The sequence below is a fragment of the Canis lupus genome, chromosome 2, assembly GCF_003254725.2.
Source record: "Canis lupus dingo isolate Sandy chromosome 2, ASM325472v2, whole genome shotgun sequence".
NCBI lineage: Eukaryota > Metazoa > Chordata > Mammalia > Carnivora > Canidae > Canis > Canis lupus.
This window is the reverse complement of record NC_064244.1, coordinates 23865751-23893498: the sequence shown is the minus strand read 5'-3', so window position 1 is coordinate 23893498 and position 27748 is coordinate 23865751. Positions and strand designations below refer to the sequence as shown.

The following is a 27748-nucleotide window of genomic DNA, read 5'->3' as shown; positions in this document are numbered from 1 at the left end:
AATCTCAGTGGAAATTTTTCAAATGGACATGTTTGTTCCAAACTTCAACTTAAAGTTTCCTTTGCACAGAAAGAGTAATAATGAGGGTATTTGCGATGCTGGATGATATAAAACACAGCTACCAAGTTTTCCGCTTAAAGGAATGAGATACCAACATAAGAAATGACAGAGAAACTCAGTAGCCCTGAATCTAACACATAAACACACTCATCATACCCTAAAAACCATTGGGAAAAGAAGGGATCACATAATCAATGAGGGCAAAACTGCCTGTTTGTGAAAGACAGAAAATTCAGGTTGAAACTTACTCTCTAAAATGATTCCAGATGAACCAAATAGTAAAAATAAAAATCAACAAAACACAAAGGCAAAGATTAATCTACTTTTAGGGTGAGCAAGACTTTTGATGTAAAAAATAAAATGATAAGGAAATTATTGAAATATTCAGTTATATACAAATATTAAAATTTAGTACCAGGAAAAAAAATTCCTTTTTTAAAAGAGAATTAAAGTACAGAAATATATGTAGAAATGGTACAACTCATTGAAAAATCACTAGTTTATAACAGAGGCACATGAACTGACCAAGCATAAAAGAAGACAAATGACAATTAATATTAGGAAAAGTATTTATCATCAGTAGAAAGAAATTCAAGTAAAACAGTGAAGTAACACATTTCACTCATATTTGCAAATTTAAAATTAAATATTAGTGTGTTTAGGAGAATGCTGAATCGTGTACTCTTGTCCTGTGAGGGAGTGTCAACTGTTGCAAATCTGCAAAGCAATTTGATAATATATGTTAAGAATACCCATTTCCCTTCTCTCAAAAGAAAATCAGAGATGCTCATAAACATTTATATTAAGAATTCTTGAAAACAAAAACAAAAACAAAACAAAAAAGAATTCTCATTTCAATGTTATACGTGAAAGTAAACATTGAGAAATTATTAGATGTTATAAATATCTAACCTTAGGAAAATAGTTAAATTATAGGAAATCAGTAAAATGAAATGATGTGCAGTCCTGGAACATATTTTAAAAAATCATTACTTATAGGAGAAAAGCTGCTCATATTGTGAAAAAAAAAAAACAGGATGAAAAATAATATGATCAATACAACCCAAATTTTATGTGGAACGATGAAGTATATGCATTGAAAATGACTAAAAAGAAATTAAAGTCAAAACAAAAGTCAAACAATTCTTTTTTCTTGTCAGATTTAGGTGATGATAATTTTTCCTCTTTATGCTTATATATGTTTCTGAGCAACATTGTGAACACAAATTGCTTTTATAATCATTAAAAATAATAAATGCTATTTTTATGCTATTTTACAAGAATTACATTGTATGTCCAAATTATCACTAAATCTGAGTTAATGGCATCTAAATTAAGAACATTTTAATGGTAAAGTTTTAATAGTATAATTTTATATGCTCAGTGGGAATTCAGTATATTATATTGATAAGTTTCATTTATAGCAAGATGCTAAATATAAACTATAAAAAGGAAATTATTTTCCAGAGATTTCAGATAAGTAATTGTTACAAGTTTTATTTCAGCCTGAAACAACCTGGAAGCAGGATTCAGTATAGTGCTCACATCACATCGACCCACCTGTTTTTCTGTGTATGTCAACATGGCTTGGGTACCAAGAGTTTGTATTATCCATAGCTTTGTACAACCGTAATAATGGCTTTGCAGAAGTTCCGGATCAAGGCTTCATTTATAGAAATGGGAGTGAAACACATTCAGGTCCTTATGCCATTTTTTGATGTGTGTGTGTGTGTGTGTTTGTTGGTTTGGTGTAGTGTGTGTGTGTTTTCCTATGCAGTATTCCTTTTGAAGTTCAGAGCTTAGGCAGAGAAAGCCTGAGTTTGGCGGGTATAACTTTCAAATGCTTAAAACAGCAACTTTAATCTCAAGTTATGATTGACACCAAGCAAAATGCAGACTCCCTTTGTTCTCCAAAACACAGAGGAATGCGCGTGTGTATCGGTGATGGTGGCTGTGCACGTGTGCGTGCATGTGTGTGTGTGTGTGTGCTGTTTAATGTAGGAAAAAGGTTTGAAAAGTTCAACCGCAGACACTAATGAATTTGGCATCCTTCAAGATGTGTCTCGTAAGGAGCAATTCTAATGACAGGCCTGTGACACATGCTCTAAGGGAATGTGACAACAGTCCCAATTGAGAGGACTGCTGCTGCGGAGACCTGCTTTCAGCTCCCAAGCTCTGCCCTGGGGAGAGAAGGCTGTATAGACCTCTGGTGACCAGGCTGAGAGCTTCAGAGATGGCATCACACAGGCCTTCCAATAACAACAAAAATGATCCATGGATCAAGGTGACCATACACTGCCCACATCGGATTAGATCATTACACAGAGACAAGGTTACCTGAAGGAGAAGTAGGAAAGTTGTTCTTTCTAGTAATTTTGTTTTCTGATTGTTTTTGGAGGAGGTTCGGGCTTTTTATCATTGTCGATTTCCCCAGTAGTACTACGGTGGCTAGTGGCTACAGATGGGCACAGCATCTTTGGTTGCAACCTGCCCCCAAAGATTTATGAGGGTTACAGTAGGAAAAAAAAAAAAAGAAAGAAAGAAAGAAAAAGAAAAGAAAATGCTTTTTAAAGATGACTTGAGTCACATGGAACCTCTGTGGCCTTTTGAGCCTTTGATCATCTGAAAATAAAAGGCAGATAACTTTTGATCATACAATTGTTCATGGACCATATTATGCTTCCACTTGCTTCTAGACTCCTCTCCCCATTTCCACCTCTGCTAGTTTCTACTTCCTAACACCCCTCTTCAATGCCTCTCTCCATTATAGTTCTTTGAACATTTGGTCATTTTTTAAATTTATTTTAGTATGCAATAAGCATGTATTGAACATCCACCATGTATCAGGCATCTTAGTAGGCATCAGAGATACAAAAATTATCATCATGGCCTCTAGTCTCAAGGAGCCAACACTCTCTAATTGAGGCACAGAAAAGAAAACTAAATCACTAGTCAGTTGCTACAAAAAGCTGCATATAAATGATTACACAGTATGGTGGCTTCAACAATACACATTTCTTCTCATACTTAAGGGTCTGCAGGTCAACCGCAGGCTAGCAGGTCTAGGTTGGGTAGCTCCCTTTCAGGTTGTGAGTCAGCTGTGTTTGGCTCCAGGCTGTGGGTGGGGCTCAGATCTTCTTCATTTGTGTTTGTTCTGAGGCCCAGTTGGAAGGGGCAGCAGATTCTCCCAGGCATGCTTTTCTCATGACAGGTCACAGTATAAAGACCCAAACTAAACCACATAAGGACATTTAATATAGGTCTGCTAACATCTTGACAACTGAAGCAAGTCACATTGTTAAGCCCAATGTCAACGGAGTAGGGAAATAGATTCCATCTACTCTAGTGCGTCACAAGGCAACATGGTAGAGGGAGGGCAGGAAGACTTGGCAAAATAATCTCCCACAATCAAGTATGATAAATGGTATAAGAAGTATATCCAAGGTTTCAAGGAAGCACAGAAAAATATCTTAAAGGAGGGATATATGAATCAAGAATTGACCAGGCAAGCAAAGCCAATAGGATGGATAGGTAGGTGATAAATGGAGGGATGGATGGATAGATTGATGATAGATAAATGGTAGTAGATGATAGATAGATAGATAGATAGATAGATAGATAGATAGATAGATAGATAGATGATAGATAGATGATAGATAGATGATAGATAAAAGATGCATACATAGTTGTTACGGGGGGAAGGGGGGTTGACTTTACACAGCATGGGGAAGCACTCTCTAGGATTTTTCTGCATCTGATGATGGAACTTGACCTTCAAAGACCAAATAGTCAAGAAGGAAAAATGGATGCAAAGTAAGGGAGATCAAGAGCAGATTGGAAGCCACAGACACTGAATGTTTGTGTGCAAAGATGGACTGAGATGTGTGTCAGTTCTTGTCGCATTTGCATTGGGGACCTTGATGATAGAGGCAAACGTACACCTGGCCCAGAGCTCAGGGAGGATCTGGAGAAGGCAGAGCAGGTGCGGGCTCAGCTGCCACTTCACACCAAGGAGGCAGGTCAGCACATCAGCAAAAATGTGTGCGAGCTACAGAATGACTCTTGCTTCCCTTCTGTCCTTCACATCTCCCTATGGCTCACCCTAACCAGAAACATTAAAAGAATAAGAAATAAAAGGAGGTGGAGGAGGAGGAGGAGGGAGAGGAGGAAGAAAATTGAAAACCTGGGACATGTAGCTGAGCATAGCCTAGTCGATACATTACACAGCCAACACAAGGGAAATCTAATCCAACTACTAGAAAGAGTAAATTAGAAAATGCTTCCTGGGAAGGTGATATTTGAACCAAATCTTTAAGGGTTAAGCAGGCATTAACCAGGAAGGAGGAATAACCATTTAGGCAGGTACAATGCATGAGAGAGGCTGAGACTCAAGAATATGGAAGGTCCTGGCATGGAAGCACGGTAGCCAACGCCTGCAAGAACACGTCGTAGCCAAAGTTGGGTTTCCCTTGCAGCAGCAAAGGAGAATGCACACCAGGGGTGTGATGGCACGTCTCAGGGAAAGAGCTGAAAGTGGCTGGTTATAAAAAAAAATAGAAGTTGTGCACATGCCAAGGAGGTTTAGGGACGAAGGAGTCAGTTCTCATTGGCTGTTTTTGAGACATGTTAGCATTGTTACAGACTGAATCATTCTCCACGCACCCCCACCCCCCCATCCATGTGCTGAAGTCCTAACACCCAGGACGTCAGAACGTGACTGCATTTGAAGATAGGGCTTTAGAGTAGGTGACAGAGGTTAACAAGGTCCTAAGGGTTAGATCCAGTAGAACTGGTGTCAGAAGAAGAGAAAGCAACACCAGGGATGGAAAGCCACGTGAGGGCACTGAGGGAAGGTGGCTACAAGCTAAGGAGATGGGTGTCTGGAGAAACCAAGCCTACCAACACCTTGGTCATGGACTTCCAACCTCTGGAAGAACTGGGAGAAAACAGATTTGTGCTGTGCAAGCACCCCACCCCCACCCCCCAGTCTGTGGTATTTTGTTACAGCAGCTCCCACAGACTAATACAGCTACCCCGGGAGCTTTCAGTCTAGAAAACAGGAACATGAGAGCAGAGCTAGTAAAGAAGCAGTTGGAAGAAGGGGTATGTCATTATATTTTGCAGTTGCAATGTCTTTGTCTTTCTCTTGTTCCACGTGGTCTCCAAGTCTGGATATTTTTATATCCTGTGAGAGTTGTTTGTGTTTAGTTGGGAACATCACGGCCTACCTGTCAGCTACCAGCTGCCGGAGCCGATCTCCGCCTTCCCATTGGCATATGCAGGAGAGCGGTCTCACTCACTGATCCAGAAATTACACGGAGCCTCCAGTGCTTATTTTGTTGAATCCAGATGCCTTTGCTCGGTTTCCCCAGATTCCCAGCCTGGCCTTGCGCTTCCGAGTTTCTGTTCTTCCCTCACGTTCCCCAACACTTGTGCTGTTCTCCCCAGACTTTCCCTTCGCCCGCACCCACAGACTGTCCTCACACTGGTCTCCCCTGCTGGGGGTGTCCCCAGCACATCCTCCCCCAGAGCCAACATACCTCCCCAGATCCTCCAGGAAGGACTCTCCCATTACTCTAGCCACGTCTTGCCATGTCTCCTTCCTTCGAACGCCTAGGAAACATCACAGCAGTAGGCCCTGTATTGTGCTTTGCTCCCCTGTCTCCCCTGTGTCTCTAACAGCACTGTCCAATCCCCGAGGGCAGGGGCCCTTTCTAGAAGCTCTTTTGAATTCAGTTGTAGGTAATTACATCATAGTCCTCCAGATACCAAGAGGTGTGGTTGGCTTATTACATGATAGTTTTGTTTCCTTTGTAAACTGGGACCATATTATGACATCGTCACATCTCCTCTGCTGCCGGGATGGTGTCCTTGACTTAACTCCTGTAGTCCGCCAGCCAGCCAGCCGGCAAGTATTTTTGAGGGACTATTTTTGTGCCCAGCACATGATGTTTAAGCCAAGTCCTGAAGGATACGCAGAAATAAACCTGGTGAGGGGGTGGGAGCCCTGGAGAGTTTTGTGCATGTGGGCAGCCACGAAGCCTAGAGCGGAGGCCACGAAACCTGTGTGTGATGGCCTGAAACAAGTGGCCAGTGTGAAGGGTGTGATGCCCCAGCCCAGAAGACCTCGACGTGAGCCTGGAGATGGGGGTGGGTCTTGTGACTCGTGTCGCATGGCCTGGACTTCATTGTCAGGGTGGAGAAAGCAGGGAGCCTCTGATGAGTGCTGGGGGGGTGGGGGGCAACAGGGAGCACTTTGCAGGAGCAGAGACATAACAGCTGATACGTGTGGTGTGGTTCAGAGCCAGTGAGACTGGAGGGAGAAAAGGTCCCTAGAAACTGGTAGCCTGGGGCACCCGGTGGCTCAGTGGCTGAGCATCCACCTTTGGCTCAAGTCAGATCCCGGGGTCCCGGGATTGAGTCCCACATCAGGCTTCCAGCAGGGAGCCTGCTTCTCCCTCTGCCTGTGTCTCTGCCTCTCTCGCTGTATCGCTCATGAATAAATACATAAAACCTTTCAAAAAAAAAAAAAAAAAAGGAAAGAAAAGAAACTGGTAGCCTGAATTCTGAATTCGGGTCATGCAGATGGTGAAAAGTAGGTGAGTTCTTGAGAAAGTTCTGTTCAACGGACTGTCACTGTCTCAGGCAATTTTTACTTTCAAGCATTACCAGTTCCTAGGTATTTATATTCACCAAATCCTACTTTGGTTATGGAATTAAAAGCAAGTTCTAGATTTAAAAAAAAAAAAAAGAGGGGGGTTGGAGAGGTGTTTACTCATTGCCCCGGGTGCCGGTTGTATGGCTGTCCTCACTCTGTCAACATCAGGGAGCTGAATGCTCCGGGCGACGTTTCTCTAAGAATATGATGCTTCGCTCAAAATGGGGCAGCCCAGCGGTTTAGCACCACCTTCAGCCCGGGGCAGGATCCTGAAGACCCGGGATCGAGTCCCACGTTAGGCTCCCTGCATGGAGCCTGCTTCTCCCTCTGCCTGTGTCTCTGCCTCTCTCTCTCTCTCTCTCTCTCTGTCTCTCATGAATAAATAAAATCTTAAAAAAAAAAAAGTGTCAAATGATTGACCTCAGATATGTCATCCAAGTCTAGTTTTATAGTTCCTTCTAACTTTTGGCATCCTTACCTGGCGAAGTTTCATAGACACCTTCCAAGAACGACTTCTGCTGTTGGTGTTTTCCAGCTACTGGTCCCAACTGGCCCGTTGGAAGGGGACGACCGTGATCTGCCCCTGGTGCTGTCCTGTTCCGTAAGCTGGATGCAGCCCCGGCCCCCCAGCCTCCCTGTTTGGGCAGTTGGGGCCTTAAAGCAGGTGGTGAGGAACAGCACGGAGGCACCCCTTGATTCTGGCCCAGGCGTCAGGGGCACAGCTGAAGGTCCAGAGTCAGGCCCGAGTGAGCAGGGCTTTCCTGGGATCTCAGACAGCCTGGCCTCGGCTCCCTGTCTCACGTGGGCGTGGACGTGGCCTGCCTCCTTTTCTTTTTTTTTAAGATTTTATTTATTTATTCATGAGAGATACAGAGAGGCAGAGACACAGGCAGAGGGAGACGCAGGCTCCCACCTGTGGGAGCCAGACATGGGACTCGACCCTGGGACCCCAGGATCAGGCCCTGGGCCGAAGCCGGTGCTAAACCACTGAGCCACCCAGGCTGCCCTCCTTTTCAAACTAGACCTCTCACCAGAATTCCCAGCTGATTCTCGAAGCTTCCAACACGTTCCCGCCCCTCATGTGGACTGTCCAGCCCTCTCCTGTGGCGCCCACACAAAACTTGTGACCTCAGGGGCAGCAAGGTGCCTGCAGAGCCCGGAGCACCTGTGCCCCCCCCCAGCGAAGCTGGAGGCCTTGAGCCCCGTGGCCGCTTTTCTCTTTCGCTGGGGCCTCGGGCTGTGCTTCTTCCTCCTTCGTCTTTCACTGGCCCTGGGCTTTGGGTGTCCCCCTCCTTGTTTTGGCCCCAGAGTGCCCCTCCTGGCTGATGTCACCCTCGGCCGCAGGTAGTTCTAACCCCGGCGCAGGCATCTCAAGTTCAGCGGCTTTCTCCGTGGCCCCCCGGCCTTCCTGGCAACCCCGCTGTGCCCCCACCTTTCCGGGGCTCCCCCCAGGCCGGCAGAGTGATCACCTGCTAAACCCACGGATTAGCACCCTCAGGACTCTCTCCCCACCTCCGTTTTCTCCCTTGCGCCCCTACAGTTGTCCAGGTAGCGGTTCTACCCATAGACTATCTTTCAGCCCCTTCTAGACACCGTGGCCAGGGGGACCTGCCGGGCCCCCATCTGTCGGCCCCCTGCCCCCGTCCCCTACCCCGGGTGGTGTGTGCAGCTGCTGAGGCCCATGAGCTGCAGCCCCTACTAGGGGAGTGAGCTACTCTGACTTGGGGTCCCCGATGCCCGTGCCCAGGCCTACCTTGTCGCTTACCTGTACGGTGGCTTCCCGACTGCGCTTCCCGACTTCAGGCTTGTCTGCATTCCTGCTTTAGTCTCCATTCCCCAGCAGTCACCGTCTAGGGCCAGAGATGCTGTAAAATCTTTCGTGGCTTCCTACTGCCAGTTTCCAATAGGGAATGCAGTGTCCTTCCTTCTTTCCTCAGCTGCAGGCTACTTCTCTCTCAGCTCTATCATCCCTTTGGCCTCTAGAAACTTCCCTCTGGGGACGCCTGGGTAGTTCAGTGGTTAGGCGCATCTACCTTCAGCCCAGGGCATGATCCTGGAGTCCTGGGATCAAGTCCTGCCTCGGGCTCCCTGCAGGGAGCCTGCTTCTCCCTCTGCCTGTGTCTCTACTTCTCCCTTTCTGTGTCTCTCATGAATAAATAAATAAAATCTCTAAAAAAAAAAAAAAAGAACAACTTCCCTTTGAAGACCATGACTCAGTCATGTTCTTAGAACATTTACTATATGTAGCATAACAACATTAATATACATATGATATATACAAGTTATATATAATATTAATATGATCAAAATAGGTAACTATATTTAATGTGATGTGCATATATATAATGTGATATGTGTACACAGGAACATATATGTACATATATATGTATAGGAACAGGAAAGTCAAAGTAATGTTTCATGTCAGGCCCTGCCACATAAATCAAATAAATCAAAATCATAATTAAATCAAAATCAAATTAATGCACTTTTAAAAGTGAGGATACATCTCCTGAGGAGCTGACTTAAGGAAATGTGTGTTTTGTTTTGTTTCTAATAGCAGGTGGAGGGTGGAAGTGATAGGAGGGTAAGTTGCTGTAGACCTCGGGGACCCCAGTGACTGACAGCCATGTGGTGCAGGACTTCTCTGGCACAAAGGAGCATTCGCCAACTCCTGGTGCTATGGCGCAGTTAACTAGAGAGTTAAGTACACGCTGTAGATCTCCTCCTGAAACTGAATGAAACCAAAGGTTGGCTGGCCTCTGATTCTTATTCCTTGCCCATTAAGAACACTTACTCTTTCCAGGGCATCACAAAAAAAATCCTGTAATTCTCATTGCTCTCAATTCTGTAAGTTTTGTCCATGCATCTCATCGTCAATGCCCAGTCCTACCTGCTTGCAGCTTACCAACTCCCAAACTTCAGCATTATGGAAAGTAAAGGGGGAAATATATCTGTTTATCACTTCATTTTATTTTTTTTAAGATTTTATATATTTATTCGTGAAAGACACAGAGAGAGGCAGAGACATAGGCAGAGAGAGGGGCAGGCTTCCTGAGGGGAGCCCGATGTCGGACTCAATCCCGGGACTCCAGGATCATTCCCTGAGCCGAAGGCAGATGCTCAACCACTGAGCCCCGCAGGTGTCTCTGTTTATCACTTTATTTTCTATGCACCCATATAGATGATTAAGTTAAAAAATGATTAAAACAGCAAGCTTATCATTCCATCTCAGTGAGTCTACACCATACTTAAAGCCAGGAACCGACCTTCCTAATCTTTGTGTCCTCAGAGATTCGAGCCACAGTTTCCATAGTTGAGCACGGAAAGTGCTTCACAAATTGTGTCACGTAGCTGTGAGCTACTGAGATCAGGTCACTTAACAAGAAGAATGTGCCTCACAGAGAAATCCAGCCATTGAACAAATGTTTATTAAGTGTCTACCATATGCCACACATTGTTCTGAAGTGGTGATAAAAATGGGGTAAGTTCCTCTCTCATGTGACTCAGGTTCACATGCAGGAAACAGATAATAAACAAGTAAACAAGCATATGGTTTAATTTCAGAGTTATATATAAAGAAATGTAACATTTAAAGCACCTGCATATTCTGTAAGAGCTGTGAATGTGTTGTGGGGGTTTCAGGACCACTTTCCTGGACCATCTGAGTTTCTCTTTCAACTGTGTGGTAGGGCCACGTGAATCCCCACCTTGGCCTCACCTTCCTGTGAGGAGGCCTTGTCTGCTCCCCCAACAGCCTTCCTTATACTTGTGCCATTTTTTTCCTTCGGTTTCTCTAGGATCAAAACTACTAAGCAGGAGGGATCCCCAAATGCACCAGATCCTACATGTCCATTGAGCGCTCATCGACAAGGGTCAAATTACACAACCTCTCCGACACGGCCATTTGAACAAGCAGAAAGGCAGCTGTGTGCACTGTGTGTCTTAAAAATAGCAATAAACTGGGCCCGTTTTCCATGCAAATGTTAATGCCTAACTTATGTGTGGTCACCTGTGGCCTTCTCAAGATTTCCCATCTGCCCAAGAGTGGTCCTTGACAAAACATTCAGCTGAAAATCACTGCTCCGTTGTAAACATGTTGTTTGCTAAGTCATAAGAGTTCATGAACCAAAGTTAGTTATTTTATCAACTAAGTAGCCTATGTTTTCCATGGGAATTCCTTTATTTTCTCAGGCTTGTCTTCAACAGACCTTTTGCTACCTACACAGAGATAGTTCTTGAGACCCGCTTCCTGGTGTCTGCCTTTATAGCTCTTTCCTTTATAACAAGCAGTCATTATTACTCTTTATAATACCTCTTAAATTTATCTAGTGCATATTTTCAAGTGGCTTCTTGGAGCTCTAAGTACTTTATGGTTTATTATTTATATCTACTTATTGATAAATATCACACTTTATAATTTTAAGGGGCTTTCCAATTTTCTCTCTAATTACTTATCCCCATGCCCCACTCATCCCAGTAAACATCTCCATTTTGAAGCGAATAAGGAGTCCCATAGCTGGTAGAAGGAATGTTTGTTTAGAACTTAGGGGCCTCGGGCTTGCTAGGGACAGTGGCCTCCTGCTTCTCAAGTCTGACTTAGAGGTAACATTTGAGTGCTCCAGTGACAAGAACTCATGTTACATGGATCCTCGGATCACCATCAAACCCTTCCTTGACTAACGCTGCCAGGTTTTAATTTAAACCAACTGTCAGTTTTATGTTTCAGGTAGTGATTTGTGATACCTATGTCCTTTTGGCTTTGGAGGGTTTTCCCCTCAAGGCAAAAGAGAGCCCTGGAGTCTGAGAGAAGAGGATTGTTCCATAGTCCACTCATCCAGGCTCCTTTCTGGAATGCTGCTCTGGGCTTGCTCCTATGAGTCTACTTCACTACTTTGCCTCCATTTTGACCATAGAGACCTTTCCTGGGAGGCTGATGAGGCTGCTCAGAGAAACTCTGTGCCTTCAGCTTGATATCAGCTCTGGAGAGAAATGTATCCATTTGCACACAGATGTGCCAACTTTATTGAGCACTTACTGTGTGCCACTCACTGAGTATACTAGGAATCCATCTCTTATAGATCTCGGCCATTGCTTTATATTTACCTCATTCATGTGTTCTGTCTATGTTCTTTTTGTCTTTTGTAGCAATATGATTTCTTTTTTGGTTTGTTTGTTTTAAGATATTCTTTATCTATGAGAGACACAGAGAGAGAGAGGCAGAGACACAGGCAGAGGGAGAAGCAGGCTTCCTACAGGGAGCCCGATGTGGAACTCAATCCCAGGACCCCAGGATCATGAATTGAGCCAAAGGCAGACACTCAACCACTGAGCCACCCAGGTGCCCTGCAATGTGATTTCTTATTTAAACCTGGCAGTTCTTTGTATCTGCTATGGCTTGAATGTTTGTGTCTTCCAAAATTCATTTATTGAAATCCTAATGCCCAATGTGATAGTAATAGGGGATGGCGTCTTTGGAAAGTGATGAGGTCATGAGACTAGAGCCTTCAGGCATAAGGTTAGTGTTCTTATAAAAGAGACCCCCTCCCCCAAGAGATCCTCTGCTCCTTTCACCATCTAAGGACATAGCAAGAAGGTGCCAGCTATGAAACAGAAAGAGGGGTCTCACTATAAGGGCCATGCTGGCACCTTGACTTGCCAGTGTCTAGAACTGTGAGAAATCAATTTCCATTATTTATAAATCACCCAGTCTGTAGTATTCTGTTTTAGCAGCCCAAGTGGATTAAGACAATATCTAAAAGTATCAGCTAAAGAGATTTAATGTCCTCGGGGCCTCTATATTCCAAGATTGTTCTTTTTGGATGGGACTCTAAGAAGCAGGATAGAATTTGGTAGTATCCCATCCTTCATCATAGAAGGAATCTGTATTGCCTGGCCCTACATCTCTAGCACACTTCATATTGTACACTTCCATTGAAATACTCTCTTCTACTTACCTTTGCAACATAAATGTCAAAGTGCAAAAATAAGGTATAGAAGTCAGAAAAAAAAGTTGGCATTTTTAATGTTGCATTTAGAAATTCAGCTTTTAGGGTAGCCCAGGTGGCTCAGCGGTTTAGCACCATCTCCGGTCCAGGGTGTGATCCCGGAGATCCGGGATCGAATCCCACATCAGGCTCCCTGCATGGAGCCTGCTTCTTCCTCTGCCTGTGTCTCTGCCTCTCTCTCTCTCTGTGTCTCAATAAATAAATAAATAAATAAATAAATAAATAAATAAATAAATAAAATTTATAGAAATTGAGCTTTTAATTCTAGAAATTACCTGAAACATAAGTAAGGGCACACATAATTTACCCTTGAGAACATTTTTGGGAGGCTCATATCTAGAAAGGTCAAGATACCTGGCTCAGTCTCAGCTCACTCCTGTATTCCCACATTGCAGGCATTTTTCAGCCTTCTCTCCCCAAGTTTTCATAATTAGCTAAAAATTCAATTTAGGGGATCCCTGGGTGGCGCAGCGGTTTAGCCCCTGCCTTTGGCCCAGGGCGCGATCCTGGAGACCCTGGATCAAATCCCACATCGGGCTTCTCGGTGCATGGAGCCTGCTTCTCCCTCTGCCTGTGTCTCTGCCTCTCTCTCTCTCTCTCCCTGTGTGACTATCATAAATAAATAAAAATTAAAAAAAATTTTCAATTTAAATAGTTAAAAACATATATGGAGGAATATAAGGATTTGAGGTAAACTAAGTTTTTGTTGCTAATCTTTGCCAATTACTGCTACAATCTTTTTGAAGAAAATTTCCCTGCAAACCAAATTCAGTAATAATCAGGGTTGCTAAAAATCAACTCTTGTTGTAGATTACCTCAAAAAAAAATCATTCCCCAAAGTGCTTAGACTGTCTAGTTTCAGCTCAATTTTCATTTGAAATAAAGTTTTGAAAGGAATTAGTAAATACTGGTTGCCAAAACATAACCTTTTAGTCAATTTTTCATTAATTTACTCTCTATTTTTTATGTTTATTATTATTGCATGAGAAAAGGTAAGGTTTAGGGCACTGGGGTGGCTAGGTTGGTTAAGCATCCAACTCTTGATTTTGGCTCAGGTCATGATCTAAGAGTCATGGGATCAAGCCCCATGTTGGGCTCTGCACTCAGCACAGATTCTGCTTGAGATTCTCTCTCCCTCTGCCCCTCATCTAGTTCATGCTCAATCAATCAATTAATCAATCAATAAATAAAATCTTAAAAAAAAAAAAAAGAAAAAGCATAAGGTTCATTGCACTAAATACTCCTTACAACTCATGCCTTGCCTGGGTGTGCTGTGAACCACTGACCACAGTGAAAGCACTGGATCACACTGTGGAGCAGTGGAAAGAATGTGGGCCCACGGGTTGGTGTAGACTGAATCCCCACATCGGTCATTATTGCACTCTCTGTGGGCAAGCTGCTCGGACTTTCTGCGTGTGAACTTTTTCAACTGAGAAGGCAATGGCACCAGTTTCTCCTGCCCCACAGTGTTGTTATGGGGATTGCATGAACTGCTAAATGTGAAAAGGTCCTGAAATTTAGAATGCAAGCAACATGTAAGGAATTCTCAGTGATGTCAGCTACACCAACTGAATGTGTGAATTAGAATTAAAAGTGAGTTGTTGTGGGCTCTTTTCCATATATTTGTTAAGGAAACTATGTAAAGGAATTGTGGGAATGAACTGGTCCTTTCCCCCAAAGTTCCAATAGTTGAAAAATAAATTTATTCCTTTACTTAACATTTATTAAGTACTAGCTATGGGGAAGTTATTCTTTTGGGTGGATTAAGAAGTGCAGAGATTAATCCCCATGGATTTAGAGTCAAAGACTTATCACACAATATGTAAATGTTAGAAATAAGACATCTTCTTTCTAGTCACTCACCTTTATAACCCAACTTCAGCACACACAACAAGCAAGTGTAAGACCCTCAATCTGTTAATCTTAGTGGAGTTTGGACAAGTTCTAAGGTCTTGCCTCAATAGCTTTCTCATTATTTAGGTCCCTAGACTAAAAAGGGAGTGGGGAAAATAGAAATATTTAATGGTTTGATTCACTTCCATTCCTTACACCTGTGGATCTGTAATTCATTTCCCTATAGGAATAGCTGCATGTACTGCAGCACTGGCTTCTGATGCTAAGAATCTATTTATGGATAAGCAAATGCATTATGGTTATACATTAGTACTTGCCTCATAGTTTAGCCCTGATTAGAAATTATATACAAGTATTCAACAAGGTGGGTATAGAAGGAACATACTCTAGCAGCAGAAAGACCATACAGGACAAGCCCATAGCTAACATCATACTCGATCCTGAAAAGCTAAAAGCTTTTCCACTAAGATCAAGAACAAGACAAGGATATTCACTCTCACCACTTCCGTTCAACATAGTATGGGAAGTCCTAGCCAGAGCAATTAGGCAAGAAAAATAAAAGGCATCGAAAATGGAAAGGAAGGGATCCCTGGGTGGCGCAGCGGTTTGGCGCCTGCCTTTGGCCCAGGGCGCGATCCTGGAGACCCGGGATCGAATCCCACATCGGGCTCCCGGTGCATGGAGCCTGCTTCTCCCTCTGCCTGTGTCTCTGCCTCTCTCTCTCTCACTGTGTGCCTATCATAAATAAATTAAAAAAAAAATTAAAAAAAAAAAAGAAAATGGAAAGGAAGAAGTAAGACTGTCACTCTTTGTAAAGGACATGATCTCATATAAAGAAAGCACAAAAGACCACCAAAAGTTCCTCTAAGAACTTGGGGATCCCTGGGTGGCTCAGCGGTTTGGCGCCTGCCTTTGGCCCAGGGCGCGATCCTGGAGTCCCGGGATCGAGTACCACGTCGGCCTCCCAGCATGGAGCCTGCTTCTCCCTCTGCCTGTGTCTGTGCCTCTCTCTCCCTCTCTCTCATAAATAAATAAATAAATAAATAAATAAATAAATAAATAAATCTTTAAAAAAAAGTTCTCTTAGAACTAACGAATGAATTCAGTAAAGTCGTGGGATACAAAATCAATATACAGGAATCTGTTATGTTTTTATACACTGATAATGAACTATCTGGAAGAGAAATTAAGAAAATAATTTTCTTTGAAATTGCATCAAAAAGAATAAAATACCAGGAATAAATTTAACCAAGGAAGTGAAAGAGCTATATGTAAGACAATGATGAAAGAAGTTGAAGAAGACACGAATAAATGGAAAGATATGACACACTCATGGATTGGAAGAATTATTATGTAAAATGCCCAAACTACCCTAAACAATTTACAGGTTCAATGAAATCCCTACCAAAAAGTTCAGTGGCATTTTTCACAGGAGCAGAACAAACAGTCCTAAAATTTACATGGAACCACAGAAGACACCAAATAAAGCAATTTTGAGAAAGTAGAACAGAGCTGGTGCCATCATACTTCCTGATTTCAAACTATATTACAACACTATAGCAATGAAAACAATATGATAGTGTCCCCAAAACAGGCACATAGATAAATGGAACAGGATAGAGAGTCCAGAAATAAACCCACACATACAGAGTTAATTAACTGATGACAAAGGAACCAAGCATATACAAGGAGGAAGAGTCTCTTCAATATATAGTGCTGGGAAAACTGGACTGCAACATGCAAAAGAATGAAACTGGACCCCTACTTTATACCATACCCAAAAACTAACTCTAAATGGACTAACGATTTGAATATAAGACCTGAAACCATAAAACTCCTAGAAGAAAAAAAACATAGGCAGTAGGTTCCTTGACATTAGTCCTGGTGATGATTTTTTTGGATCTGATACCAAAAGCAAAGCCAAAGAAAAGCAAAAGTCAGTAAGTAGAACTTCATCAAACTAAAAAGTTTCTCTACAGCAAAGGAACCATCAACAAAATGAAAAAGCAGAGTACCAAATAGGAGGAAATATTTGCAAATCATTTATCTGATAAGGCGTCAATATTCAAAATACAAAAAGAACTCTTACAACTCAATAGCAAACAAACAATCTGAATAGACATTTTTCCAAAGAAGATACACAGAAGGGAAGCAGGTACGTGAAAGGATGCTCAGTATCACAAATCACCAGAGAAATGCAAATCAAAACCATAATGAAATATCATTTCATACCTGTCAGATTGGCTATTATCCAAAAGATAATAAATAAGTGTTGGAGATGATGTAGAGAAAAGGGAGCCCTTGTGCGCTGTTGGTGGGGAAGTAAATTGGTGCAGCCACTGAGGAAAACAGTATAGAGGTTTCTCAAAAAAAGAAAGAAAGAAAAAAAAAAAAGAACTACCATACGATCCAGCAATTCCACTTTGGCGTATTTATCTGAAGAAAATGAAAACATGAACTCAAAAAGATGTATGCATCCCCCTGTTCATTGCAGCATTATGTACAATATCCAAGATAAGGAAATGACCTTAGTGTCCATCAGTGGATGAATGGGTAAGGAACATGTACACACACACAACCATGTGCACGTGCACACATTGGAATATTATTCAGCCATTAAAAAGAATGAAATTTTGCCATTTGCAGCAGCGTGGATGGACCTTAGGGGCATTATGCTATGTGTGGAAAAGACTAATACCATATGATTTCAGTTATGCATGGAATTTAAATAAATAATCTCAACTCATAAGTACAGAGAACCGTGAGAAAGGTGGCCAAAATAAACTTCCAGTTATCAAATAAACCATGTCGCTTTAATGTACAGCATGGTGAATGCAGTTAATGATACTGCATTGCATATTTAAAAGTTGCTAAGAGAACAAATCTTAAAAATTCTCATCACTGAAAAGAAATTGTGTGTGGTGATGGATGTTAGCGAGACTCACTGTGATGATCCTTTTGCGGTATAGATAAATATTAAATCATTATGTTGTATACCTGTAACTAATACCGTATGTCAGTTTTACCCCAATAAAAATCATTTTTAAAAAATTTTTAAGGAATTTTATGAAAATATTAAGGAAAGAGCTTTTTGTCTGAGCAGCACAGTTTTACCTTTTTCTAAGAGACACAACTGTGGCCAATGTCAGGCCACTTATTTCACTTTTTATAAATATTTGTATCAATAGGGGGTGCCTGGGTGGCTCAGTGGGTTAAGTATCAGGCTCTTGACTTTGGCTCAGATCATGATCTCGGGATCCCGAGATCCATCCAGATTTGGGCTCCGCACTGGGCGTAGAACCTGCTTGAGATTCTCTCTCTCCTTCTCCCTCTGCTCTTTCTGCCACTCGCGCGCTCTCTCTCTCCCCCCCCCCGTCAAAAAAAATAATAATAAAAATTAAAATAACAGGACACACCCAGTTTCATTATAGGATCTTCAGGTGCTTTAAACAAATTAGCATTTGTTGCCCTCTCCCCCCATTGAAGAATGGGAGTCAAAGAGCGCCACGGAGAGGCTAGGTCACTAGCGGAATGGCTCCAACTCTTTCCCTCCCTCCAAGATCTCTCTGGTCCCATGTTCATGTATGTGATGTTTATCTTGCTTCTAAAGAACATCTTAGGTTTTAAGTACTATCATTCTTTGGCAAGGTAAATCATTTTTATATACTCACTCTATAACTTCCATGTGTCCTAATCCTAAGGAAGGAGGGGAATGTAAAAATGTGATTGTTTTAGGGACAAGCATTATTTCATCATTTGACCTTTGTCGAGTTATCCATCATATTGCCTCCCTGTCATCCAGAAATAGGGATGGTGACTGCTCTGAATCGCCGCTTTTTATTGTCCTCAGCGCCATGGAAAAACTAAGCGAGATTTCTGTGCAGTAGATTGAAGAACCCTCAGCACCCTCCAGACCATCTCCACTTGCCTAGCTCTGGGCCAAGACTAGGCTCAGAGGTCAGAGGTCTTAGCAAGATATTGGGTTATATTCCAGCTCTTCAAATAGGAGAGAGACAGAGCTCACCGTGATTTTCCCCACCCCACTATTATTCCCACAGCTGTTGTAACCCCAGATTATTACTGAGGTTCATGGCGGGTGCTAGTGGAGGACAGGGACATGCTTTGAGCCGGGGGTGAAGAATCCAGGGTTCAGTGATCCAGCTCTTTTTCGGGCTCTGCCCTGCATTGTTCCATACCCACCGCGAGCATTCTTGGCTTCCTGCGAGCACACAGAATGATGCCTTAGTTTGCACTTTTGGACAACTGACTGTTCTGTCCATAGCATCTCGTCTTTTCTCTGTGTGTTTAACCTGCTGTTCTACTTGGCTAATCTGCATGGAATTCTTCTAGTTCTGATAAACAGAAGTAGAATGCATATTTCCCTGGCTGACTGTATCTAATAAGCCCGTTGAGTATAATGAAGTAGGGGCAGCTGATTTTTCCGATTTTGGAAAAGAATATCTAATTGGTCTTTTGAGGATGATGCTCCGGTGTCAACTAGGACTTCAATATGACCAAACAATCTTTGCATTGCCTGCCTCCTTTGGATGTCCTGCTTCAGGTGAATCCTGCTCTGATTGCAAGAGCTCTGGTGTGCACAGAGTTAAAATATTTCCAAGTCCCCCAATCTCTATCTTCTGCATCCATGACCCAGGGTGGGGCTAAGGGTCTTGACCTTGTCACTCTTCCCGAGGACAAGAGGAAAGGAATAGATGAATCCAACTGTGAATTCAGTGTCCCAGAAAAGAGAAGCAAAAATCCTTTTTAGCACACTGACCTATCCAAATCCTCTGGTAGTCATCTGCGATGCCTGCTGATAGTTGATACAGCAAAAAAGAAAATGTGGCATTGGCTTGGCTATTCTATGTCTAAGAAAAAGGTAAATGAGTTCCTTCTTTTTCTTTCCAATTTTTTAAGATGGTAATTAGGAGAACTCACACCAGGCAGGCTTGAGTGAATGCAAACAAGACCCCTATAGGCAGCACAGTGTATTAATGTAAAAATATGCCCAGACAACATAACTTGTCAGAGAGGATTATTTCTACTTAGTGAATCTGCAGGAACCTCTTTGCTCCACCATTCAGAATTTGACTAGAGAAGAGAGTGGGGAAAGAGAGAGAGAGAGAGAGAGAGAGAGAGAGGAAGAGAGAGAGTGAAAGAGAGAGAGAGAGAGAGAGAGCGCATTAGTGAACAGCTACTGTGGCATTGATGTTTGAGCGCACTTCTGAACTGGCTTTTGTGGAGACTACCAGTGTATCAGTGTAGAAAGCATGCGCTGTCCCAAATCCGCTGTTACTATGAGAAATGAGGAGCTGCTTTTAAGGTATGTTGTTGTGTCCTTTGTTTTTAATGTGTGCTTTTTCTAGTTTCTAGAGCTGCCGGAGACAATAATCATGCTCAGCATCAAGTAGCTTCCTTATCTTAGAGGGGGGGAAAAAAAGAATCAAGACAGAGAGAGGGAGAGAGAGAGAGAGAAACAAAATCAAGACCAAGGACTGGGAGAAAGGGAGCCAGCGAGAGAAAGGAAAGGACTGCCCAGCGCGAGTTATATTTGCACCCGTTGCCTTTTGAAAGCATATCATGTATTTGTTCCCTGCTATTTGTGAGTGGCCAGTGGATAATTTTAAAGGCTCGGAATCTGGCTCTTGGTTTGTCTTTTCCTTTGCAATGTCTCAGCCTCTCATTATCATGCACTCTGCATGGAATAATCACCGAAAAAGGAGCTAAGGAGACTCCATATTAGACTTGCGTTCCAAATACCGCTCTAATCTGGACTTAGCCTACCTAAATAGTCCTTCTGTGTTACCAGGTTTGGATCACTTTATCCTGTTTGCCAAAATGTGTACCTGTTTAAAGACCTCTGTTCATGCATGGCGTCCTGGGTCCCTCTGTATTGAAAGCAAATATTTGTTTCTTGCATCTGTGTTAGGGTTCGATCACATACCAAGAATGAGCCACCACTGACCTTTCGGGAAGCAGAGAAAGAATTATGATAGAATTGGCATCCTGCTTTGAAAAATGTAGTCTTTTGTTTATTTGCTAGCAGACATTGTAGCACTGAATACATCTTTGGGTCTGACAATGGGACCGGTTGAACAATGGAGCTGTCAAACTAGCTTAATGCATGTCTGGGGCTTTTTTTTTTTTTTTCTTTCTCAACACCCTTTTTATCTGCTTTAATCTTGTTTGTATAGACTCTACAGAATGAAGGGCTTTTAGAACTGCTTGTTTGTGGTTTTGTGCTTTTAAAAAAATTTAATATCTATCATTCATAAAGCTTTTTGCATTTTGCAGCTATGTTGGTTGGATTAAGTTAGAGATTTATTGCTTACCTCTCTGTTAACTACAGAAAGAAATGTATTGATTGAGACTGCTTGTAATACCATTATCATTCTGGCAAATACCTTGTTATCAGACATGCCTCTACAGTGTTTAATGCTGGGGGTGGGGGTTAAATTTGCCTATTTTGGTGGACTCACGGAACATAAGGATGAAAGAGAAGTTAAGGGGAATATTTCTAATATTTAAGTAAATTGTTATTTCTAGCCTCTACTTCTTCTTCTGGCATCCAGGTAGATAAACAGTTTCGAAATTCAAGGACACGTGAGAACTTTTGCCCTGAGAATTTTGGTCACAAACTATTGTTCCACAGCCTATTTAAGTTATCAAGTTAAAGGTCTCCATGGAATATATTGATTTTTGATATATGGTTATGTGCTCATAAAATGCATTTTTATGCAGGGCAAACGTTTCTCATGTCTTCGAAAATCTTTCATTTTGTAGCATAAGCATTGGTTTCTAAGGTGAAAACAGAGTTCAAAAAGAAAAAAAAGGGAAAATCTGTTTCAAACTTCTCAAATATTGAAACCATTCTTATTCTCATGCTTAATGTGAAAGAAAGGGTCCTCGAATATTCAGTAGTCATTGATTTACAAGAAAATCATCTTACTAAGGTTGGTTTCTTTAAAGAATTTATCTTATCTAACACTTTAGTGTTTGGTTTAATTAGTTGTTCCTGCCGCAGCAATATATTAAAAAATACTAGTAAATTTATAAAGGAAGATTAAGGACCTAATTTTTAAACACAAAAGGGAGATCATTTGAAAGGACAAAAAAAAATTTTTTTTTAGATATTTAGTTACATATATTTCCTCTTGGATTGTATTGTGGTTCAAATTAGTGATGCTCTCAGTACATGAGGAACAAAATGCATTCCTTACAAAAACACAGTTATGGAACATTAACCATTTTTTAGAGTTTGGACAATGCATTTTAATTTTTTTTTAACTCAAGGTGAAGTGTTATGAAATATCTAATTCCAAACTATTCAAATTAATGTTTTGGGGTAAATAAATTGCATTCTCAAGTATCAATTTTCTGTTGACTGTATTCAGAGCCTGGGTGGACCCAAAATGTATCTGTAGTATAATAATATTTCAAAAGTTATCCATTGTGAATAGAGTGGATTTTAAATGCATACTTATTATCTTCTCTTACTTCCAATGGGATCTGAACTGCTCATTCCATCGGGTATGCCAATAATTGCTTTTAGGATGAGCTCATAAAAGGTAATTGACGAAGCTTTATATCTGAAGCCCACTGTTACCAGCACACCTAGATTCTGCTTTCATGGGAAATTTTTATTCCAAACAAAGGCTGCAAAGCAATTTTTTTTTTTTTTTTTTTTTTTTTTGCAGTTTGGGAGAAAAGTGGTCCTCTGTGCTCCCTAGCTGCTTGTCAGTAGCATGCTGAAATAAAGAAATAACTTGGAAGCCTCCATGTTGAATTTTTGACTATATTACAATTATTTACTTGTGATCCATTCACTTTAATCCCTGGGTGGTCATAATTAGGTCCAAGAACAAGGAAAATCCTTTCTTACTTTGCTTCTCCTGTGGTTTGATCCACCATCAGCTTTCTGAACTTGGGGACCCCCTACTCCAGGGTCCAGCACGAAGATATCCTTTCCTTTAGCCTGATGGGGATGGTGTGAGGTTGCCTGAAGTTGGCAAACTTGTCTGCATCTAATTCCGCAGCAGTATAGAAGAAATGTAATCTGCACCCTGCCATTAGCCTCCATGTGCGATGATGCCCCTCCATAGTGACCTAAACAAATGTCAAAGTAAATTTTAATTCAAAGCCGAGACTTGCAGAAAAGGAACAGCAAAAGATTCAAACGGGGAAAATGGCTTCTTTTAATAGAGTAACGATTGCATCCAGAGTCCCTTCGCACCCGAGCCTTGGAAAGACTCACATGGATGTGTTCCGCAGACCACAGACTGAGATCTATAAGCTCAGTGTATTAGTACTCTTTTATTTGTCAAAAATGAAACCTCACATTTTTTTCTTTCTTAAAATAGGAGTGTGTACAGTTGCAAAATACCCCTTTGGGGCTGAAAAACAAAGGAGAGCATTTGATTAATATTCAGATCTAGAACTTTATGGCAAGTGCAGATCATGCTTGAATTCCTAGGAAGTCATTCAAAGTGTGACTCAATACCAATTATTGTCATGGGGGGGAAGGTGGTTAATTAGGTGAAAAGGTGGCTGATGGAAAGTTCATTGCCGCTCAGCCCTGGAAACACCCTGGATAGGTAACATGCAGAGGGAGGAGGTGATGTGGGTGGGAATGGTGGTTCTGAATTTAAGGGGCCAGAATTTATAGATGCAAAGCATACCCTTCATTTCCCATATGGAGATTTCTGTAGAGTCATTAACAGAATGTGCTTCGTTCATCGGCATATCCCCAGCTCCATAGCATTCATCTGCACGCTCTTCCAGAAGGAGTAAGAGCAAGGACAGGAGGGTCCATTCAGTTGCAGCAATGCCTCGGTTCACCTCTCTCAGCCTTCACTGAATTTCTTTCTACACTCTAGTCATTCCTGGAGGGGTGGTTGAGAAGGACGGGTGCCCCCCCCCCCCCTTCCCAAGCCTATTGCCTCCCTGATGGTTCTTGGCGTTGGGAGCTTTTCTGAACTCACAGTGACTTCCCTTGTGTAGGAAAGACAAGGCAGTGGTTTGGAGAGAACTGAAATTCGTGGCATTTTACTTAACTGACACTGGGAAGAGGGTGTCAGAGTAAGGAGAGCATATGTGAGGCTTTAATGTTGTCGCCCATTAGGGACTGAAATGAAGTGTCCTGGAGCTGAAGCACCTTTCCAATCACATGGTCACAGTCTATAGAGATGGGAGTGACACGGAAGCTAGATGTACATGGGCGGGGGGGGGGGAGGGAGGAGAGAGAGAGTGCACACACACGTGCACCTCCACTCAACTCAGAAATGTGCTGGGGAACCCTGATTTGGGATGAGATACCCTTTCCCTCCCCAGCACAGCCTTTTGCTTCATGCAGTATCATTAGGGATTATCATGCACAGGTATGCTCATCAGCTCTGTAGCTTTTTTTCTGACCGTGACTGATCTCAGCACATTTTCTCCTATGTCAAGACCATCACGGTTAACAGGAAATGGCGTCCGTGGGGAGATGACACCAGCCCAGAGTGACATGTATTACCAGGGCGGCTCAAAGCTGCCACCTCAGCCCATTCCAAGTTGACCCGCCCATGATTGGCTGCTTGGGAACCTGATGAATCACTGGAGTTTATAAAGCAGAGCTTGCCAGCATGCCCTCAGAGAAAAAAAGGAAAACTAGAATTTTCCCCGTGAAAGCATTCAGCTCAACAAACTTTGTTGTCTTGGTCAAGGAGAGCTTGAGGTTTATAGTCATAGTGATGACACGTACATCTACGACATGGTGGCTTTTTTCATCCCTGTCTTGAGAAAGGCTGTGACTGCAATTGGTTAAAAAAAAAAAAAAAAAAGTCCATGTTGAACTTCTGGATGGCACTGCTGGCTGGTGTGGGAACTAACTAGAATGGGCACAGTTGTACCTTCTGTAGACATGGCTCCGATGCTGGTCACCCTCTTGTAAAGCTGATCTCGGTATCACCAGGGCTGCAGGCCCCACTATGTCCTGATCTTTATCGTGTCTTGCTTCCTGTATAGCTTGGTCGGGAGCCCCAGCTCTCTTTCGGGCTCTGTGAAGTGGATGGCTTACCCATTCATTCAGAGATGACTCAGGAAGCATCTCTGGAAATGGGAACTCTCGGGGTTGGCGGTAAGAGGCCTAAGTTCCTGGTGGCAGCAAATAGGACTCGTTTGGACCCTCTCTTTGGAAACTGACCTGATGAAAAGGGATGGAGACCTCACCCCAATCCCCAGGCTGCTCAGTGGCTTCTCTCTGTAAACCGCAGCCTTCTTCTTCCCTCTGGGTCAGGCTGGTGGCCTTAGAAGTGGAAGTGTCCGTGAAACTTTAATGCTACAAGAACAATAGGATTAGAACTGGCTTTCTCTTTTCCTTTCCACCTGCCAGTTCCAGGTTTAAACAGAGATTTGGGTGGGGGGCATTGGGGGTGTTTGGGGAGAGTGGATTATGATTGGAAGTAAGGAATAAAACCAAAATTTATGAACAGTCTATGCCTGGCACTACATTAGGCGGGTTTTTAAAATTTTGTATAATTTAATCCTCACTGGCATCCAAGAGTTGGAAGTAGTTATGTTATCACCATTTTAAAGATGGATAACTGAGACAGAGAAAGGTTAAGTAATAGGCCTGGGGACACACAGCTCATATGGTGGGAGGGATTCAAACTCAGGATTCGGCCAGATGCCTTCCCTGCCTACCTGAAAGCGTAACTAATGAACACCTGACACTTTAAAAGCCATCTCTTCCTCGGTGCTGCATTTCCACCATGGTCTTTGATTTGTAGACACCTCAGAATTTTGCCACTAAGGAAGCTGTACAGTAAGAAAAGAAAAATAATGAATATGAAAGGAAAAATCGCAGTGGCATTTGCTTCTGACTTGTAACGCCTCCGCCTCCATCCTCACTCATCCGCCTTCCAGTTCATGAGGTCTTTGAGCTAAAGCATCCTGTGCCTCACTTTTCTCAGGCTTTAAGCTGCACAATGGGAATAGGAGTGGGCAGGCAAGAGGGAATTTTAAAGCACTATGACGTTGAAAGGTAACTTTCTGTAAGAGGGGCCAAAAGATGTCCTATTGCAATCGTAACCAATCAAGGCACAAATATATCTTGTGCAGGATACGAGACATAGTCTCAGCCGTCCAGAAACTCGCAACAGTCAGGAAATGGAGAGAGAGCAGCAGGTAGAAAGGTATCAGGGGTGTGATGCAGGATGGGGAGTTGAACGGGGTGCAGAGGATGGGGAACCTAAAGCAGGGTGAGTGAGGAGGAGAAAGCGGGTGTCCTAAGGACACCCTGGAGTGATCTCTGTTATTAAAATGAAGCACAACAAAATCCCTAGCTGCTTCTCCTTTCTCCCCCAGACCCGAAGTCTTTCACACCTCTCCCGCTATATTCCTGGGAAACAGGGCAAATGTACCTATTAGCCTCCAGAGAGTATTGAGACTGAGCTACGGGTTGACATCAAGGCTCACACTCAGCAGTGGAGATAACATAGAACACATCCACTTAGCTTGGGAAGATAGCTACGCCACCTTTCCGCGAAGATCTTGGGTAGTTCTTTTAAAGAGGAAGAAAAAAAAAATCACTATTATTATTATTTTATTTTATTTTATTTTATTTTATTTTATTTTATTTTATTTTATTTTATTATTTTATTTTATTTTTTTGGCCCTCATGGACTTCAGGGGAATTAGAATCAAAAGCAAATTTAAATAAAACGCCATTTGGGATTTTCAAAAACCTCTACCAGGAGCTAAAAATGGCTTAGAGATTTGAACCATATTATAGGGGAAAAAATAAATTTCCTGTACTCAAAACCTTAATGTATCTTCAACCTACATGTCGCTTTAATGGCTGTGTTATGTAATGGCTGTAGTAATAATTAGGTTAACACATCGCACTTCCTTACTTGAGGATCACGGTAGATTTTGATCTTTCAGCCATTTGTCCCTACGAGGAAATGATGGCCACGCGTGTGACAAAGGTCTGGCTGACCAAGGGGTAAAGTAAATGTCCCGTGGCCGGTGTCAGTCCGTCTTTGACGGAATCAGATGCAGAATCAACCCGGTTTGGTTCTTAGATCATCTGGTCTTTTCCACTCAGCTTGAAGGTAGCATTTGCCTGGAGTCTGGCCTGCGTGCGCGCCGTCAGGTGGGCCCTGACCTGGGGACCCCAGCCCTCTGCGGGCGATCCTCCAGCATCGCGGGTAGAGCGGGTTCGTGTGCTTGGTTTTACGGAACCCCCAGATTTTACTCTCTGAATCTTCACTCCAAGATGTGTTTGTTTAGAAAAAAACAAACACACTGAGATTGCCTCCCCAGTTAAGGTTTTGATCGTTGCCCAGATCTGTCCCCGACAGCCCCACCCCAAGGCTTGAAGCTCCCGGCCCCCCGTTTCCTTCCCCACACCCCCCCACCTGTTGCCCCCCCCCCGACCTCATGTCCACCCCACGCTGTACCCACCCAGCTGTTGCTGCTCAGCTGGTGAATTTCATCAAGCAGAAGTGTCTCCTTTTTTTAATCCAACCACACGTGACAGTAAGATGAGAACTTGTGGCCAATCGGGGAAAACCTTTTGTGGGCCTGGGGCGGGGGGGGAGGGGGGGGGGGGAGGGGGGGGTGCCGGAGGGCAGACTGCCAGGGAATTAACCGCCTCCTTCTGATCGGTATGAATTCTGTTCCTGCCGCCAGGCTGGCACCAGATAAGGGTACCTGGTGTCGCCTGACCCATCTCGGGATCATCAAGAGGCCAATGGAACATTCCTTCAGAGGTCTTCACTGGGTGCCTTGGGGTGCAAATCACCACACCAGCCCTTTTGGCTCTGTGCACCGTTTTTGCCACCTTCCCTGGGTTCATCTCCTGCGACCTCCCTTCATGGGACACAGACTTGCATCCTCCCCCACCCCTCCCGCCCTCTGGTAACGTCTGGAAAGGAATCCCATGGCTCACTCCACAGACAGCTGTTCCTAGTTCAGAAACCAGCTCTGGTCAAGGCGAGGCAAACTTGATTTCTCTTGCACATAAGCAACCAACCACAACTCTCTTCACTTTGGTAGTCACCTGCCTCCTCAGACACGCAGCTGTAGAGGGAAGCTTCTGGCATTGTCTGGCTGCCATCTGAGAAAGCTAAAGAGGGGGAAGCGAAGAAGGTGGCAGCGGTACCATGGAGAAAGGCAAGGGCAAGGG

General features: G+C 43.0%; 1 protein-coding gene and 2 long non-coding RNA genes across 8 annotated transcripts in view; 2 read left to right on the top strand and 1 right to left on the bottom strand.

The window, feature by feature from the left end:
* CELF2 (CUGBP Elav-like family member 2) overlaps positions 1 to 27748 on the top strand; it is an 815728-nt gene that overhangs the window by 477000 nt on the left and 310980 nt on the right. The window contains exon 1 of one of the 6 annotated variants that reach the window (XM_049100936.1): positions 19710 to 19900. The exons of 4 other annotated variants lie outside the window; for them this stretch is intronic. In XM_049100936.1, coding sequence (XP_048956893.1) covers positions 19848 to 19900 — 53 coding nt within the window. In that variant the 5' untranslated portion in view covers positions 19710 to 19847. Of the gene's footprint in view, positions 1 to 19709; positions 19901 to 20246; positions 20387 to 27748 lie in introns of those variants that run through there. One more of the 6 variants, XM_035713012.2, reaches the window with a different exon arrangement.
* On the bottom strand, positions 616 to 5838 carry LOC112658994 (uncharacterized). The gene is made up of 3 exons (XR_003136088.3): positions 5601 to 5838; positions 2398 to 2682; positions 616 to 777 (listed from the first exon to the last, which is right to left on the bottom strand). It is a non-coding gene; the product is annotated as an uncharacterized LOC112658994 (long non-coding RNA).
* On the top strand, positions 5913 to 10699 carry LOC125753608 (uncharacterized). Its single transcript, XR_007405790.1, has 2 exons — positions 5913 to 6210; positions 10516 to 10699. It is a non-coding gene; the product is annotated as an uncharacterized LOC125753608 (long non-coding RNA).